The sequence below is a fragment of the Cydia strobilella genome, chromosome 14, assembly GCF_947568885.1.
Source record: "Cydia strobilella chromosome 14, ilCydStro3.1, whole genome shotgun sequence".
NCBI classification, from domain to species: Eukaryota; Metazoa; Arthropoda; class Insecta; order Lepidoptera; family Tortricidae; genus Cydia; species Cydia strobilella.
Genome location: NC_086054.1, coordinates 11,658,263 through 11,674,821, shown reverse-complemented (window position 1 = coordinate 11,674,821; position 16,559 = coordinate 11,658,263). Strand labels below are relative to the sequence as shown.

The window sequence follows — 16,559 nt, the reverse complement described above, 5'->3', positions numbered from 1 at the left end:
GGGCCAAACTATAAGAAAGCTGTAAATGTCGATAGGTTATTGATCTGAGGTCGATACATCACTACACCTTTCATACTTAGCAGAAAAGTTCGAAAATATATGCAAAAATCTATATAGACTTGAATGCAAGTAATAGTTACATAAACAACATATCGATTTCTATGTTTAGGGTCAGGTCCTATTAATTAATTTCTTCAAAATTGAACAAAACTCCCCGATTAAAGGTTATCGGTTCGTGCGTATTTTCTTTTCTTCCTGTATGCGATTTACAGCCCTCGATCATTGGGTTGAGCATTCTCGGTCCGCGCAGGCTTGGTCCGGGGCGATAATACGAAGCCACTCTTTTCATAGGACAATAATATGCTGTCAAACAACTTTATCAGTAGAAAAAGGAGCGAAATTCAAATTTTCTATGGGACGATAACCTTCCCTGCCTACATTTTTGTAAATTTGCCGTTATTTCCTACTGACGGAAATGGCTTGCTTGGGCAAAACAAAGACCTCAAATAGATAAATGAGTATAGTTTTCTTATTTCACTGTTACTGACAAAATTAGTTTGCTAGACTATAAATATGCTATGCACGAGTACAAGCCACTGCCAAACAAAAGCATATTTAACTGCATATTTTTTTTATTCCAATAAATGTCCAAAATGCTTTGTTGGTATATCTATATGCGTGCAGTGCAATTGATGAAATCCCAAAGGAAGAAGAATCATTAGCAATATAGTTTGTCAAAGGACTGTCTCATTTCAAACATAAACAGAGAGAATCGTACTATCTTTGTCTTAGTACTAGCACCCAAAAGAAAAGGATGAGTATAGTCTTTTTTGTTCTTATTTCCTGATAATTTGGTTTGACCAACTCTAAATAAAAATAAAAAATAATATTTTAAAATAAACTTTAATGTCACTGTGACCTAAATATAATTACAACTAAGAATTAGTGCACAGAAATCTTCTCATCACCAGTTGGTTTACTTGAAGATTGTCTAATTACTAATTATTGAACACATTTTGAATTGTCTGTATGCATAAAAATATTAATGCATGTACAGTCAGCAAAACTATTAGCTTAGCACTCCTGCATACATATTTGTACATAGGTCGCCCGAGCACATTTTATGATTAAACATAATATTATTCTAAGATTGTATAACAAAACATTTTCAAATTTATTCACATACAAAATCTATTGATATAATTCCGATCAACACTTATCTACTAAGTAATCTAAAGTTAAACATGAAAACCCCTGATTGAATATAGTGCATAATTTACTTTGAAATTTTAGTAATGACTGCCACAGAAGAAAAATCCCCACTTGGACAATTCTTGAACAAACTAAAAATTCGTTGTGGGATAATGAAAACACACATATAGTGTAACAAACCGCCTTTAGCCCTAGCTTAAGTAACTTCACTTTTATTTTTTACTTAACCCATTCACTGCCAATATTTTCGTAGCGCTACATGCGTAGCCGATTCTAGCGTTTTCCCGATTTGTAGGGGAAAGCGACCACGAACAGAGCGCCCGCCGAGCGTGTTCCCGGCACCCAATGTGTTAATTATGTTGCTCCAACTTAATAGTATCAAAGGTAATATAACACCATCTAGTCTCAATAGACGCGCCAACGCCCGACGTTACTCTGCGGAAAACATCATCATACTTCTGTAGTATTTCCTGCACCGTGGCCTGTGTAACGTTAGGGGTCATGCTTCTAACGTAAGAGACGAGATAGTCGACGGATGCTCCGAGAGGGTGGACCATGAGGAACGCAGTGAGGATGCTGATGAGTTTAGCCTCGGAGGGCGGTACGGAGGGGCCGGAGACGATGTACTTGTTGTCGTCGGGGGTGGGGGGTGGGGGCATCGGTTTGGCTGCCTCGACGCGCGGCGTCGGCGGTGGGGGCAGCGGTGGGTACGATTGCTGAAAAAGATTTTTTAATACACATGTACTATGTAGCCTCATGTTGACGATGACGGACCCTGGTCACTGGTCACTCTACAGGACGCAGAGGGATGCAAGCGTTCTGTAGAATGTCTAAAGACGGGCCTATTTATATGGGGGCACGGTAGTGCCCCCGCCAAGAGGAGCAAAGCAAAGCGCAAGGGCACTACCTACAGCGAGGTGGGCCTCCTTGTATCTTTCCAGCTAGTACATAAGGGTGGTGAGACTCGAGACTTACCTGCTTGTTGTTCAAGTTGTGTTGAGCGATGAAGTGCGCCTTGAAGGTCTCGAACTTTCTCTCGGCCTCGTTCTTGGCGAGGTGGGCCTCGTTCTTGTAGCCTTCCAGCTCGTATATGAGGTTCTCGTGCTCTGCCTGTTAAGGATAATGAATGTTAAAACTAGATACTTATTAATGATTATCGTTGTTGTTTAAAGAATAATAGTGGAGTGGATATAATAATGTTTCTTAAGGCACACTAGTAGAGCGCGGTTTTAAAGGACACCAGTAGCCAAGGTCAATATTTGTAACACCTGTTGTTTTCGTGGCCAGTCATACTATTCCTAAGAACTATCTCATGGGGACTGCCCAATGAGATGCTGCCGAGTTGGTAATTGATTATAACACCTATCATTGTCCTAAGAAAATATCATTATCGTCTCTTTGTTGTAGTTGCAGTCAGTTAGAAATAATGTTTTGAACTATTAGTATCATGCCCTTCGAATAAATTTGTAACACCGAAAACTCACCCTGAGCTCATCGTATTTCTCCTGAGGAACCGTGTTCTTTCCAATCTTCTCAATCTCGTCCTCATTGAAGTTTGTTTCAAATTCTTCTTTTATGTTTTCCACCTCCTGAAAAACAAAATAGATCAGTGACTTATCCAGAAACAATTCAACTTAGCCTAAACGTATCTTTAAAGTTTTTACAGAAATATCTTGCACCCTTTTCTTACTACCTAGTCTTGAAACAAAGAGAAGATAATAAGATTGCAATAACCTCTTACTATCTAGCCCTCGTGTTCGAGATATTGTGAACTTATTGAAAACCGGACAGAAGAAATTCTTGACAATTCAAGTAAATTTTTCTTCCATGTAGCCTCGTTAAGTATCGGCTTACCTGACGTCCACACTATACCGTGCTTCCTATGCTTCTCTTCTATTCATCTTCGTGCCAGCAGTATAGAACACGGCGTACAGAGAAGCTACGAGACGAGAAGACTCAAAGAACGAAGGAGTGAGGTGAGGGCGACGCATAGACGAACGGTAGCAGCCTTGTAGATGAAGCCGTAGACGGGGTGTGATCCTTAGGTTCAGGACCGAGGTGTCATTGTAGAGGATTCTTCGAAGATTGACCTAATAGACCGCGAGCCAGGAACAGATTTCCATGGCCAATCGCCTCCCGGGCGATAACTCGTATAGTGGTTAACGGCTATGTATGATGAACCCTCGTGGATGTCAGCTGCCGCTCCCTTGGTGGGTTGAGGAATGGCAGCCACCGAAACACGTAAAAACAATTGTCATCGCCTCCCGTTTGATACTCTGTCAGATGATAATTTAGATGCTATGGTGAAAAAAAAGTCAGCCGGTTGTATCGCGGTGGAAAGACCGTCCGCTGCTCGCATAAACATGATAGTGGTATCAAAATCATGAAACTTTGCATGTAGCGTTCCATCAGGCGTTTCAATAAACACCTACGTTTCCACGCATTACTATTCGGACAATAAACGGTAAGGTGCGTATTTTATACATGTTCATGCTACCAGCTGACGATCTTTCCACCGCGATACGGTTTTTTTATTACTCTACTGAACTATCACCTGACAAAGTATCAATCGGGAGGCGATGACTGACGAAATTTTTGCCTGGCCCGCGGTCTATAATGCTGGGTGAGATGATGGTGAAGATTCTGAAGATGATGGTGAAGATTCTGAAGATGATGACATGTTGCTACACCGCTTTGTCTGCGCGGATTAGTCTGCCGCTGCATCAAATGATGAAACAGCCCGTTGATGCAGTATAGTATCACAAGGAATCGACAGCCAGAAATCTTCACCATCGGAGTAGACGCGTGGTCTGGACCACTTATTGATTTACCTTCGAGTAAATATAAGATTCTAGCAGAATCATCAGGGCGCCGCAAAAACCTTTTTGATGAAGCAACAGAAAACGGTGTAAGAAAAATTCTTAACGAACGGATGCTTTCCTGGTGGTTCCAAGTGGTAGGGCCAGAGGTTAGAAAATACAGTTGTGTGCAGTGTGTGCTGCTTCATCAAAAATGCTGAGATAGTATGATGGCGGACAACTGATGTTCTTTTTTTTGATCGTCTGTCGGTTTTTCTTTCTTGACTTCAGCTGTAGACAGATGAAGTGAAGATGCCTGGACATCGGCTGCTGAAGGCGTAGAAGTATTCTTTTTGTTTGCTTGCTGCTGACTAATATTATCTTATCCTTTTTGCGTTTACGGCTGCCACACGTTCCCGACAATCTGTTGGCACGAGTGACTCGCTGAAAAGTGTAGTAAGTACTATACCAGTGTCGTAGACGCCTCTAATTTTAAGCACGGTGCCCTCGTCGTTTATTACTGCTGTGTTGTCTGCATATCTTGAATATCTAGTGGGTTCGCTGGAGACGGATGGAAATGTACATTTCTAAGATTTTTCAGACAGGTTCAGTTTCGGCTGGTGGCATGGAGAGACGTGGCGAAGCATGTAATTCCTCGAGATTCCTCGAAGTCTGCCTCGCCTCGAAGCATACGTCCACGAAAGTACCGCAGGTGTAGGGTGTATACGAGATGATTGATGATCGCCGAAATAAACGTCAACTCTAAAAGCTACAATATACCCAAATGGAGCGAAATGCTGGCATATTTTGATTGGTTTATAGATATAGTTTGAATCTTCTCAATTTTTTTTTTGCCTTTTTTATTGTGGGACGTACCACAATATTACAATCTATGAATTGTATATACAGATGTCAAATCCAAGGATGTGGGTTCGAGTCCCACGTTGACCAGAGTTGATCATCGTTGATTTTTTCATTGTGATGGGCATCTGTAGGTATATACAATTTACAGATTTTATGAAACGTATGTGCTTCACAATATTTTGAGCTAGTTAATCAGAGTTTCCGTCGAGTTCACAAATTACTTGAATGATAAACAAATGTGACGTTTTTAACAAAAGGTACCACATTGTTGCTTACCATAAGGACGAAATTTGCTATTATCTTTATACGAATAACCTTTCAGAGCGTTCTTATGGCAAGCGACAATGTGGTACCGTTTGCTTGAAAACAACACAAATAACAGTAGGCAGGGACCGGCCCGCTATCCCTTATCGGGGTTTTATAAGGGTATTGCATAAGGCTTAACTCACCATACCCTTTGCCAGACGAAACCCTTTGTTTTGGTTTTAAAAACCCTTATATAAAGCTACCACATTTGAGTAATCGGTAGCCCAAATACCCTTACAAAACCCTTATCATCCGCTCACCAACACCTTGCATATTGCTTATAAGGGTTAGCCTTATAAAGGGCTTCCCTTTCAGCATATAAGCGTGCTAATTTAAGTCGTCTACCTTGCTCATAAAGCACACATTACTTCGAATCCGAGCGATCGTCGGCGGCGACGGCGGCGTTCTTTGACTAGGCACTTATTTTCTTTCCTTTTCATACACTACCGTAGTACTAATCCTTTCTCTTTCACGCAAAGGGAAACCTTTATAAAAAGCGCTTAAAGATAAGGGTAACCCTTATTAAGAGCTAGCCTTATTTTTGGTTAGCTTTTCGGTAAGGGTTAGTCAAAGGTAAGGGTATGAATGGGCTTGCAGTTCAAAAGGGAAAGTCTTTCAATGTGTTAGCCGTGTTTAAGTGTCGCCCATTGAAAGGGTTTTATCGCGGAAAGGGTTGTCCGGTCCCTGACAGTAGGTGAAAATGAAAAAATGAAAAAAATAATTTTGTGTATTCAAATCAACTTGTAATACCTATGCAGTAGATTTCATATTGTCTCCCTAAATAACTGTCGCTTTTATAAAATTTGTTAAGAATAGGCCGACAAATAAAAGACTAGTGAGATATAAGTAAATTTTAAAGATGTTTTTTTTATGATATAGGAGGCAAACGAGCAGACAAATTGCCTGATGGTAAGCGATTACCACCGCCCATGGACACTTGCAACACCAGAGAGGTTGTAAGTGCATTGCCGGCCTTTTTTGTGGATGTAGATATATTTCAATACGTTTTATCCGCCAATGGTTTCAAATTTAAATAACTCAGTTTCTAGCTCTGTTATTTAGTCGGCATGGTGTTTTGGGTTAGCTTAAGCGGGCAGCCTAGCCGAAGACATGCGTAAAATATTGAGACTTCTGGTTTTAGTATTTAACGCGATTAGTATATGTGACTTACCGGAAAAAAAACAACAGCTAAACGCCGGTGGCACCAAACCGTAAAACTCGTAAAAGTAAAAACGTTCGCACAAATTAGCTAGGTATATTTTAGGGGAAATAAGACTCATAGTACCTACTCGAGTGCCTACTCTACAGAGTTGCGTCAACTAGCTGATCGATTAAGGTGGGTCAGGTGGGGTCAACCGGACCTTAGAGTTCCCTCGAATTTTTGCGAGGGGCAACCGCTCACATTACATGTCTTAGCTAGGCTGTTCACCTAGTCTAACCCAGCAGATGTTCTTGGATGATCGGCTGTACTGATTTAAACATGATTTTATTGTGTAACTCAGTCTCAAGACACAGTTAGATGATAGCTGCTTTCTTGCCACAAAGCTCTCTCTCGTTTGATAGCCCCATAAATCCACGCCGCCTTCTGGAATCGCCTTTCTAATCCTTGACAATTAATGAGCGTAAACTAAACGTCAAGAGACAGAACTACTCTCTCATATGATGAACTCATTGTTCTATAGATATTTATCCCGATTTTGTATGTTTAAATCAGCGAGCCAGTAAAGGCCATAGCCCAATAGAAGCACGACACGGTAGGGCACGGCAAAATATTCTGAATAATAATACTTTTACTTTAATAACATTTAGTACAGCCATTAATTTAAGATCCGTTCAGACCTGACGAATGCATCACTAGGCGATTCGCGTTCAGCACATCGTACTACAAATTGCACGAACGCAGTTTGCGATCATTCGCAAATGGCAGGCTAGTGGCGTATTGTAAACGTCCTGGGAGTCTTGGGACCTCGTTGACTCAACTCGGTTTGCCTCGCTTCGCCTCAATTACTTTACCATGCCATACCGCACCGTGACCTGATGAGCCGGCAATACGTACCTCAGTCATCTTGAGCCACATCTCGATGTTCCTGCGCTGCTGCTTGCTAAAGTGGTCGGAGACGCGCTGGTGGCGCGCCGCGGAGAGTATTTTCGCTACCTGCTCGACTGTCATACATCAAATTAGAGACAGGCTGCGGCACGGGAAAATACGTGTCGTAAAAGACACACAGGACTCCTAGGGTGATCTACTTATGTCTACTAGCGTTGACAAATCCAAGTGCAATATGTCGTTACAATCTTCTGAAAACGCTGCACTTACACAGAAAACAGGACGGGCCGCGGCTCTGACATCTGTCTGTAAGTACCGAAGTAGTGCAACGTACGTCGATGTTCGCTGAAGTTCTAGCGTAGAAGAAATGTGCCTCGCAGTTGCCCGAAGAAATACTGACCATCACACTACTATTTACACTGGACAAGACCCGCACATATAATACATAACATTATCCTGACTTTTGAAGCGGTATGGTTCTTATATATAGTGCACGAAATCTACGCATGTTGGATTAGTTGCGCGGATTATATGCATCGTGTAAATAACGGTAAAGTATGCGGGTTCAGCACACACACAGGGCATTTACCTATAAAGTATAAGGCTTGATTTACACCAGTCCAGTTGCTACATTCCAGAGCTGAATCAACTCCGGAACGTTTCGATTTAGCGCAGAATCGGCATAGAACACGCACCTATTCTCCAATCCGGTCATTGACACACTCCACGCACCGAGTCACAGCTGTTGTATGCTGCCACGTTAAGCCTTCGACGACAACAAAAATGAAGATATCGTTACGATGAATAACGTTAACGTAGCGACGCCAAACCAGTGACATCCAACAACTGAACTGATGTAAATCAGAAAACAATCTTTCCGAAGACAGTTTATTCTTCTTCCTACTAAAGGTCTGTTCACTTACCTCTCCGCCGCGTAGAAGTCGTTGACAATCGCCAAAAGTGCCAGAACAATGTCGATCAATATTAGGTTACTAGGTACGCCTATCCAGTGTACATAGTAGAGATGTATAGAGGTCATTGAAGTGGCCGCAGTTGAAACGCTTGTAGGCAGCAACAGTTGATGGTACGTACACGTCGTTGCGGTCCATGTAGCCGCGGGCCCGTCCAATATTTTGGGAAAGAACAGCTAAAATACCGAGCATATATACATTTTAACATTTGTCAACGCTTGATTTAATTGCTCTACTGGCAATTAACTAAAATTCCTAAATGTCATCAGGGGAATAACGTAAGATTAGAGATAAGGGATTTATTGGTAGCTTTACAATTGTGTGCCGCGAATTATAGCAATTTATAATAATCGAGGATCCATTTTCTCTCACCCCGAGTGTGCGGCTAATAGTACATTATTGTCGAGGCTCGGAAGTAGCTACTTGCTGGCTGAGGATTCGTTTTAAACGGACGACCTTGGGAGTCCGTTTAATTGAATCCGAAGCCAGCAAGTAGCCTTCCAGCCGAGTCATATATAGTGCTTTTCTCAAAAATGGCGCAATAAATACAAATATAATAGAAATATTTTACAGAAGCAACGTTCTTATGTATATATTTTCACAGAAAAAAGTGAAAAGATTTGCTCTGCCGCCTTTTTATTTTTTTAATTAAAAATAGAAGTGTATTTTTCTGCTGAAAATACGCCAACCTATTTTAGACACCTAAATAGTCGCGGTACCAACATTATAATAATAAGTACTGATCATCTGTTTGGCTGTTTCATGGACCTATGCCTTCATTTGATATGCGACTTCAACTTTTAAAAAGTTTGGAACTCGACAAATAATAGAATTTGTATGCAACATTGCAGTCCCGAAATCGAGACTGCAATGTTTTTAACTTTTTAATTTTTTGACTGACCATAAACTACGCACTTCGCGACCTACTTTTTAACCGGCAACGTCGACTTTGCCGTCCATTTTTGAGAAAAGGTATTTTCTTAACTCGGGACACTATTAAAGCCACGATTTTTAAAAATAGGTTTGTAAACGATCCTTGTCAAAATAATAATTATGATTGCTATTTTGGTGAATCGACTCGTCACTTTCTAATTAGGTACTTGGGTCAAAATTCTTTTCGTTGTCTTGTTTCTGACCACTCTGTCACGCTTGTATTTCCGTCTTCTGTCAAATAAATAAAACAAGTCGAGTGCTATCGCATGTCTTTCTAGCTGTAGATTATATATTAAATGAGAAAAATTAAAAACTACATTTCATATCATACAAAAAGCTCCACTCCGTCACATTTTCTGGGGACAAAAAACAAGACACCGAAAAGAATTTTGACCCACTTGTCGATTTGATCTAGGAAACTGTAGTTGGTGCTCACGGAATAATTAATGGTCGTGTAGAATATGCCTTAGCCTTAAGAGGAAAGCGGACGACCGAGAGCGACTGCTTCTCCATACCAACGTAGTCTCCATTTTCCTCCCTCCTCTGTTATAAGTGTTACGAGCTTTTAAAATTTTGCATGGAATTTGTTTTTCGCTCCTAACTTCTATAGCAATAAAAAAATGGTAAAAAAAGTCAAACGAACGGACATTGTATACTATTGTTATATAGCTTTTGTTAATATACATCAATCTGTGTAAAAATATCTGTCATAATGTCAATATCCAGAAAGGTAAATAGGGACTACGTTTATATGGGGAAGCAGTTGTCCACTATCCTCTTAATTAACCCTATCCATCTATCAGTAGGTACTCGCTATGTAAGCAGTGAGGCAGCTATCCCATCGCCGACGATTGGCGACAAGCGAGTATCAAATGTAATTTTCTAAAAAAAAGACACCGGCAACATGAACAGGATATACACGTCTACACGTTTCTTGCGCGAGAAAATACTTAGTCGATCGCTAGTACCTTTCCTCGTCAGCGATCGGACAGGTGCCTTAAAGATATAAATGAGGTGAGGTCGACCTCGCATGCATTTGAAAACTGTGGTTAGCTGGTGCTGGTAGTTTCATTGCTCTCCCCTTACTGGCGAAGCCGGTAGAGTCCTTCATAATTCCGTGCATACGTACTTATTCCTAATTTTTCCGCGCATTGGCTATCTGTTGTGAAGAACCTGTTGATGAAAGACAAGACTACGGCGAATCGGCGATGGTATGATGCTCAGCTCTCCAGTACCGAGGTCCTAAGATATGTGTACTGTGGATATCTTCGTAGTTGCAGCACTATGGTTTAAAAATATATTTTACAGTACATCTGGTGCTACATTGCGATATCAGGTGCTAACAAGCACATTACGTAACTATAAGTCGAAAATTTCAAGGGCCATATGAACTGTAAAACGTTGTACGATACACGTGCGAATAGGTAATTCGCAACTCGTGTCGATTTAAAATACTCCCTTCGGGCGTGTTATTGTTTATTTATCGTATGGCATATGTACATGTCACTGGATTACAATTCGCCACACGTTGCGAATTTCCTATTTTTCGCACTAGTATCATAAATAACTATAAACTACCAATGTGCGGACGCATATACGGAAATATAATAATTTAGGCATTGAATATATTCAGATGTTTACTTCTTTTTTATGATTATCAAAAAGGATGACATTGTAGAAAACCTTGGCTGAAATAAATGATTTTTCTAAAAGTACTTTAACATATTTGCGTATTTGGTTCAGCACTTACATAACTTTTAATCTTAACTTAATGAAAAAAAGAGAAAAGTCTCGTCGCCAAATAATGAACTTCAGCAAGTTTCTAGCTACGACGAACACCTCAGGAACGTAGATGCAGACACTGCGACGCCTTCAATAGCTGGGTTTCTACCGGTCGATCCACGATCCATGAGCACCGTTCATAGTTGGGTCTGAGAACACTAATCCAGCGCGCCCTGATTAAACGCGGTACAGTCCTCGGACCCGTTTTTTAAAGCTACCTGTTTCAAATTTACAAGTTTAAAAAGGCAACTCTGATCAAAATGCCCTTTGTTAATGGTCAAGCGCGTGTCAAATGCGTCAATGTTGCTGGTTTACATCGTTGGCAGTGTTGCCACAAGTCACATTTTTCGGGACTTATGATTTGGCCGCATTTGGCCAGTTTTTTTTTTATTCCATAAGAACAAAATGTGACTTTTCATTAAACGAAACATGTCAAGAGACCAGACAACATTGATCAGCGATAATCAAATGCGACCGTGGAATGATCGGAGAGCGCTGGATCGTTCGTTGGATACCCAGATAACTCTTAGTTTAACCTAAGAGAGTGACCCCAAGTCCATATCGTCAGGTGACAACCAAAACTCACTAATTACTAAAAAAATATTAAACAAAAAACAACTTTGTTTTTGTACTAGTACGGTTCACTATAGCAGTGAACTTGTGGTAGTAATTAGTGAGTTTTGGTTGTCACCTGACGATATTATTGTACCTACTTACTCTGACATGGCGCTAAGGCCTAATATCTTGGTCTCCAACGCCCTTCGCTCGATAAATGTTATTGTATGTGAAGTGTCATAGTTAACTACTGCTCACGCTGGTAAGTCCGATAATTGTCGTTGGTGCAACTGGCACAATTCTGTCCTTGTTTGGTTACTCGCCATTCGCCAACACGAAGATCGTGCAGAATTCACTGTATCAACCTGTAGGAATATCGTACCGCAAGAAACCGACAGCTATACTGCCATCCCACGCATAGGACACACGTATTTTACTTTCTAAAAGATCAAATTCTGTACAAACTGAAACCAGAAACTTTCTGCCTCGTAGACTGAACTGTCGCCCGCGGTATTCCCGGACCGATACGACCTTCAAACCTTCAAGAAAAGAGCTAACTCCCAAGGCCGGCAATGCACTTACCACTCCTCTGGTGTTACAGGTGTCCACGACCGACCTTTGGCGGTCGTCTGCTTGTTTGCCTCCTATATCATTAAAAAAAACTGGTTTCCGAATATAACATACGTCTGTTGTCTGTTATGCATGATGGGTACTAAGGTACTATACCTGAAGAGACTAACGCCATGTTGGCAATGTTGTATTTTCTGTGGATGTGGTTTCATTACTCCAATGATGGTTCAGCAACTTTTAAATTATTTCTTATTGTTAGATTTACAGTCTAGTCTGGCTTAAACTACTTCGACTTGGATCACGTAGCCTCCTCAATCGGTATACATATCGTCGGGTGACAAGCAAGTCACTAAGTACCACCACAAGTTCAGAGTCATAGTGAACCGTATTATTATCCGAATAAGGTTGATTTTTGTTTAACTATTTATCAGTAATTAGTGAGTTTTGCTTGTCACGCTCCATGTATAAAAATGAACTGTCATAGGAATAGCCTAGGTCTTCTTTCTCAAGCACTAACAGTGCGAGCAGCGTTCACGGCGGCCGTGTGTGATGTATCACATCACATCATACATGAGTCTAAACCGTAATATCATTTAATGTTATTATTTCTCACAACAGTTTAAATCTCATAGGAATCATCATTGGACATGTGAGTTAGTAACTAAGATCTGTGACTCAGGATTTTGGCCACAGGCAGTAGAGATCTTCTTCCCGATGCACCGTTTTGATGTCCTACAGCTCACTTCTTCGAATCTGAGGGCGTCATTGCTACAGCATACTTTAAAAAAAAGGTAAAAACTTACATTGCAGCAGTATATGCGCGAATTTCTCCTTCATAGTGAGTTTCATGTTCTGGTACTCGTCGTCGAGCACCATCTTCTCATTGAAGAGGCGGCGGATCTGGTTGTTGGAGGCTTGGATGAGCGAGTAGAACGCGTTGGCATTCTTCTTGTTGCATTCACCGCGTTCCAGCCAGCCGACTAGGGTCTGCAATGATGAAAATATTTCATACATTAGACAAGCCTATCAAAAGACCGGGATTTATAGGCCCGTGAACCCGAGAAATCGAAGGATATACAAATAATAATAAAAGACGTTTATTCCAACATTGAACATAGGTATATAATAAAAGTACACGATAATGCTTACTAACTAATTGTAAGGGAAAGTGGCTCAGCTAATGTCTGTGCCAAAAAGGCTTTGGGGCACAGCAGCCCTAAAGACTTCCAGAAACGGACGCTGTTATTCTGATTCGTTCGTTATATTTCACTCTCAAGCTTCCGTTTTCTAAGATAGTTTCGATTTCTTAATCTGAACTTTCTCATACTCTAGCTTTTGGTTACTAGGTTACTACAAAAAGGTTTGTTTTGAAATAATGCCAATTTCTAGGTTGTTTTAATTATTTTTACTAAGAGCAGAATCGCTTACTTTAAACCTACTCTTCTGCCATGTAATTGAAACTACATAACTATACTACTTACAGGAGCAGCTTCAGCGAACTGGTCATCACTTTTCACCTTCTCGGTGATGGTCTGCAAAGAGGCCGGCGTGAGCGACTCGATGCGCGGTGGCGTGGGGTCACGCTTGCCGCGCTTGCTTCGCTCGAACTCGGCGTAGTCGTCGCGGTTCTAAAAAAAAGATGAGTGAATATCAAAGTATTTGGTTACCTTAGTTCTGAATCTTTTTTTTAAATAAGTCCTTCTCAGACCACCAATAAAACACCTTGTTAGCAAGAAAGTAGCTAAGTATTAATTAATTTAAGCCAACAAGTACTTTTGGTGAATGTATTTTGTCTTACATAACAGGAAATATTCACCAGACAGAATCATATTTTTTTTATATAATTAATTTATCTGAAAACTTAGGGCATTATTTCTTCTCGTCAAGATTATAAAAAATCCTCAATTCAAGCCACATTGCCTTAAAGTCCTACAAAAAGATGATGTAGACGATACTGGTCATTTTTAGGGTTCCGTAGCCAAATGACAAAAAACGGAACCCTTTTTTTATTTTATTCATTATATTTCACAGCATAACAGTGATCCAAAGCACTGTGAAACCAATAGACATTTCATACACATAGTACACAAATCAAAATTAACATATAACAAAAGAAGGCCGTTCATTCCTCGTCTCGCAGAACCTCAAGCATTCATAACTTATGGATTCGTCATGTCTGTCTGTTTGTCTGTCCGTCCGTCCGTATGTCACAGCCACTTTTTTCCGAAACTATAAGAACTATACTGTTGAAACTTGGTGAGTAGATGTATTCTGTGAACCGCATTAAGATTTTTACACAAAAATAGAAAAAAACCGGCCAAGTGCGAGTTGGACTCGCGCACGAAGGGTTCCGTACCGTTACGGAAAAAAACAGCAAAAAAATCACGTTTGTTGTATGGGAGCCCCATTTAAATATTTATATTATTCTGTTTTTAGTATTTGTTGTTATAGCGGCAACAGAAATACATCATCTGTGAAAATTTCAACTGTCTAGCTATCACAGCGGAGTCTTAGTAATAGGGTCCCGTTTTTACCCTTTGGATACGGAACCCTAAAAACAACAGAGTATAAATTTTAAACTCTTACCAATGCAAAGTCCACAAAGATAGTAGTAGCCTCGCTGTCACCCTGATTGTGATATTTGAATCTGAATCCAGAGATGCTGAAGGAAGCCTCCACACATTCCTGCTTCTCAAATCTGATGTGACACACTCCCTGTCTGTGCAACTTGATGTCGGTAATGTTCCCGAACCGTTGGAAAATCTCTTGAAGAACATCTTCCTTTACACTATTAGGCAAGCCTCCAACAAAGATTGTACGGCAACCTGGTGGCCGCTCTCTGCGGTTTGGCAGAGAAGCACCCGGTATCGGAGTCAAGAGAACAACAGAGCTGCAGTAGATTGGCTGGTTGGGTGGGTGCATCATAGGCATCATTTGTTGGTTCATCATGAACATGTTCTGATCCATCATTGGATTCACCTGCATCATTCCAGGCATCATGCCGGGCATGTTGGGCATGTTTAGCATGTTGGACATGTTGGGATGAGGCATTCCCATTGGTTGCATTTCCATCTGGCTAGGCTGCTGCATCATTCCAAATGGCATCATACCACTAGTACCTGTATAAAATGTTATATTATTACTTACATGAACAGTCAACCTATATGAATCATAGGTAGGGGCCGCCTGGACTGGCCTTAACTTCGTTCGGAAATCGCAAATAACTAGACACGATCTCTGTGCATGCGCGCTCGATTCGCGAAGTAATTTTTAAATTACCTAAATTGATATTTAATTTTATTATTACATTAATTGTGCCTAAAAATTGGTCAGAGACCAGAAGCGGTCAGAGATCAGGGTGGGGCAACTGCCCCACCTTGCCCCACCGTGGCTACGCCCATGTAGGTAGGTCACCATAGGCATTGCAAACATGAACATTCTAACCAACTGACATGCAAAAGTGACTATGTAAATAAAAATTAGGAACTTCATTTACTTTTTCAATTTGAAACCGTCTATATGGTATATGGTGGTCATATATATATTTTTTTTATATCCCTTGAAAACCATTCAGTGAAAACAAGTCAAATTAATCTTTAAAAAATCTAGTGGTCTTGATTTAAGTTCATAACTTAAGGTATCAAAAATACCTGGCATCATCATCGTTCCAGGAAGCATATTCCCAGGATTCTTATCAGGTGTCTTGTCACCACTGTCAAATCTGGACCTTCTCTCTGGACGGTCCCGTCTCCTATCCGGCCGGTTGTCAATGCGGTGGTCTGGACGGTCATTGCGGTTCCTGTCATCTGCCCGGTCAGCCATTCTTTTATTCCCGGGCCTCGCGTTGCGGTCATGATGCTCTCTTGAACGGTCATCCCTGCTACGGTCTGGTCTGCCAGGACGCGGGCGCTGATCTATAACGTAATTTAATTTAGAAATGTTGCCTAAGAATGTGATAAATTGTGCCAGATGCTCTGCCAAATATAGAGCACAAGGTCAATATTTACTGAAGGTATCACTGCGTTTCTTGCAAATGCTTGATTTAACTAAAATTACATTCTTTATATTATGATATATTATATTATAATGATTTTAGTATGTACCTATGTTCAAACATTTTGAATAAGCGACTTATATTATTATTATTCGCTTTATTTATGTTTTATGTCAGGTAGACGTGTGCGCCGCGCCGGCGCGGCGCCGCCGCGCCGTGGACCCCACGCCGCCGCCGCGCCGTGGACCCCACGCCGCCGCCGCCGCCGCGATTTTAAAAATTCGCGCCGTGAGCTAAATTTCGAAAAATTGAATTCACCGCTAGGCCGCGTGCGACGGCGATCAAGGACACGGGCGGCAGCGAGACGCGAGGGGGGGAAGCGCGCAAGCAGACGGCCGCCCGTCTAACATTTATTTTATTCGTTGGTTTGTTGCTTTACGTACGTATACGATACGAGTGAGAGAATTGATGAATACTGAATAAAAATGTCATCTGCAAGTATTAATAAGTTAGAATTAAGATGTTTT

At 41.0% G+C, this 16,559-nt stretch overlaps 1 protein-coding gene across 1 annotated transcript in view; it reads right to left on the bottom strand.

The window, feature by feature from the left end:
- Window positions 1–884: 884 nt before the first annotated feature.
- Window positions 885–16,559, bottom strand: part of LOC134747215 (ecto-NOX disulfide-thiol exchanger 2-like) — a 32,009-nt gene continuing 16,334 nt past the window's right edge. The window contains exons 2-9 of the mRNA XM_063681813.1: window positions 15,689–15,952; window positions 14,625–15,157; window positions 13,520–13,666; window positions 12,842–13,025; window positions 7,237–7,343; window positions 2,697–2,801; window positions 2,188–2,322; window positions 885–1,928 (exon numbers count right to left, since the gene is read on the bottom strand). Of these exons, the coding sequence (XP_063537883.1) occupies window positions 1,563–1,928; window positions 2,188–2,322; window positions 2,697–2,801; window positions 7,237–7,343; window positions 12,842–13,025; window positions 13,520–13,666; window positions 14,625–15,157; window positions 15,689–15,952 (1,841 nt within the window). The 3' untranslated portion in view covers window positions 885–1,562. The remainder of the gene's footprint in view (window positions 1,929–2,187; window positions 2,323–2,696; window positions 2,802–7,236; window positions 7,344–12,841; window positions 13,026–13,519; window positions 13,667–14,624; window positions 15,158–15,688; window positions 15,953–16,559) is intronic.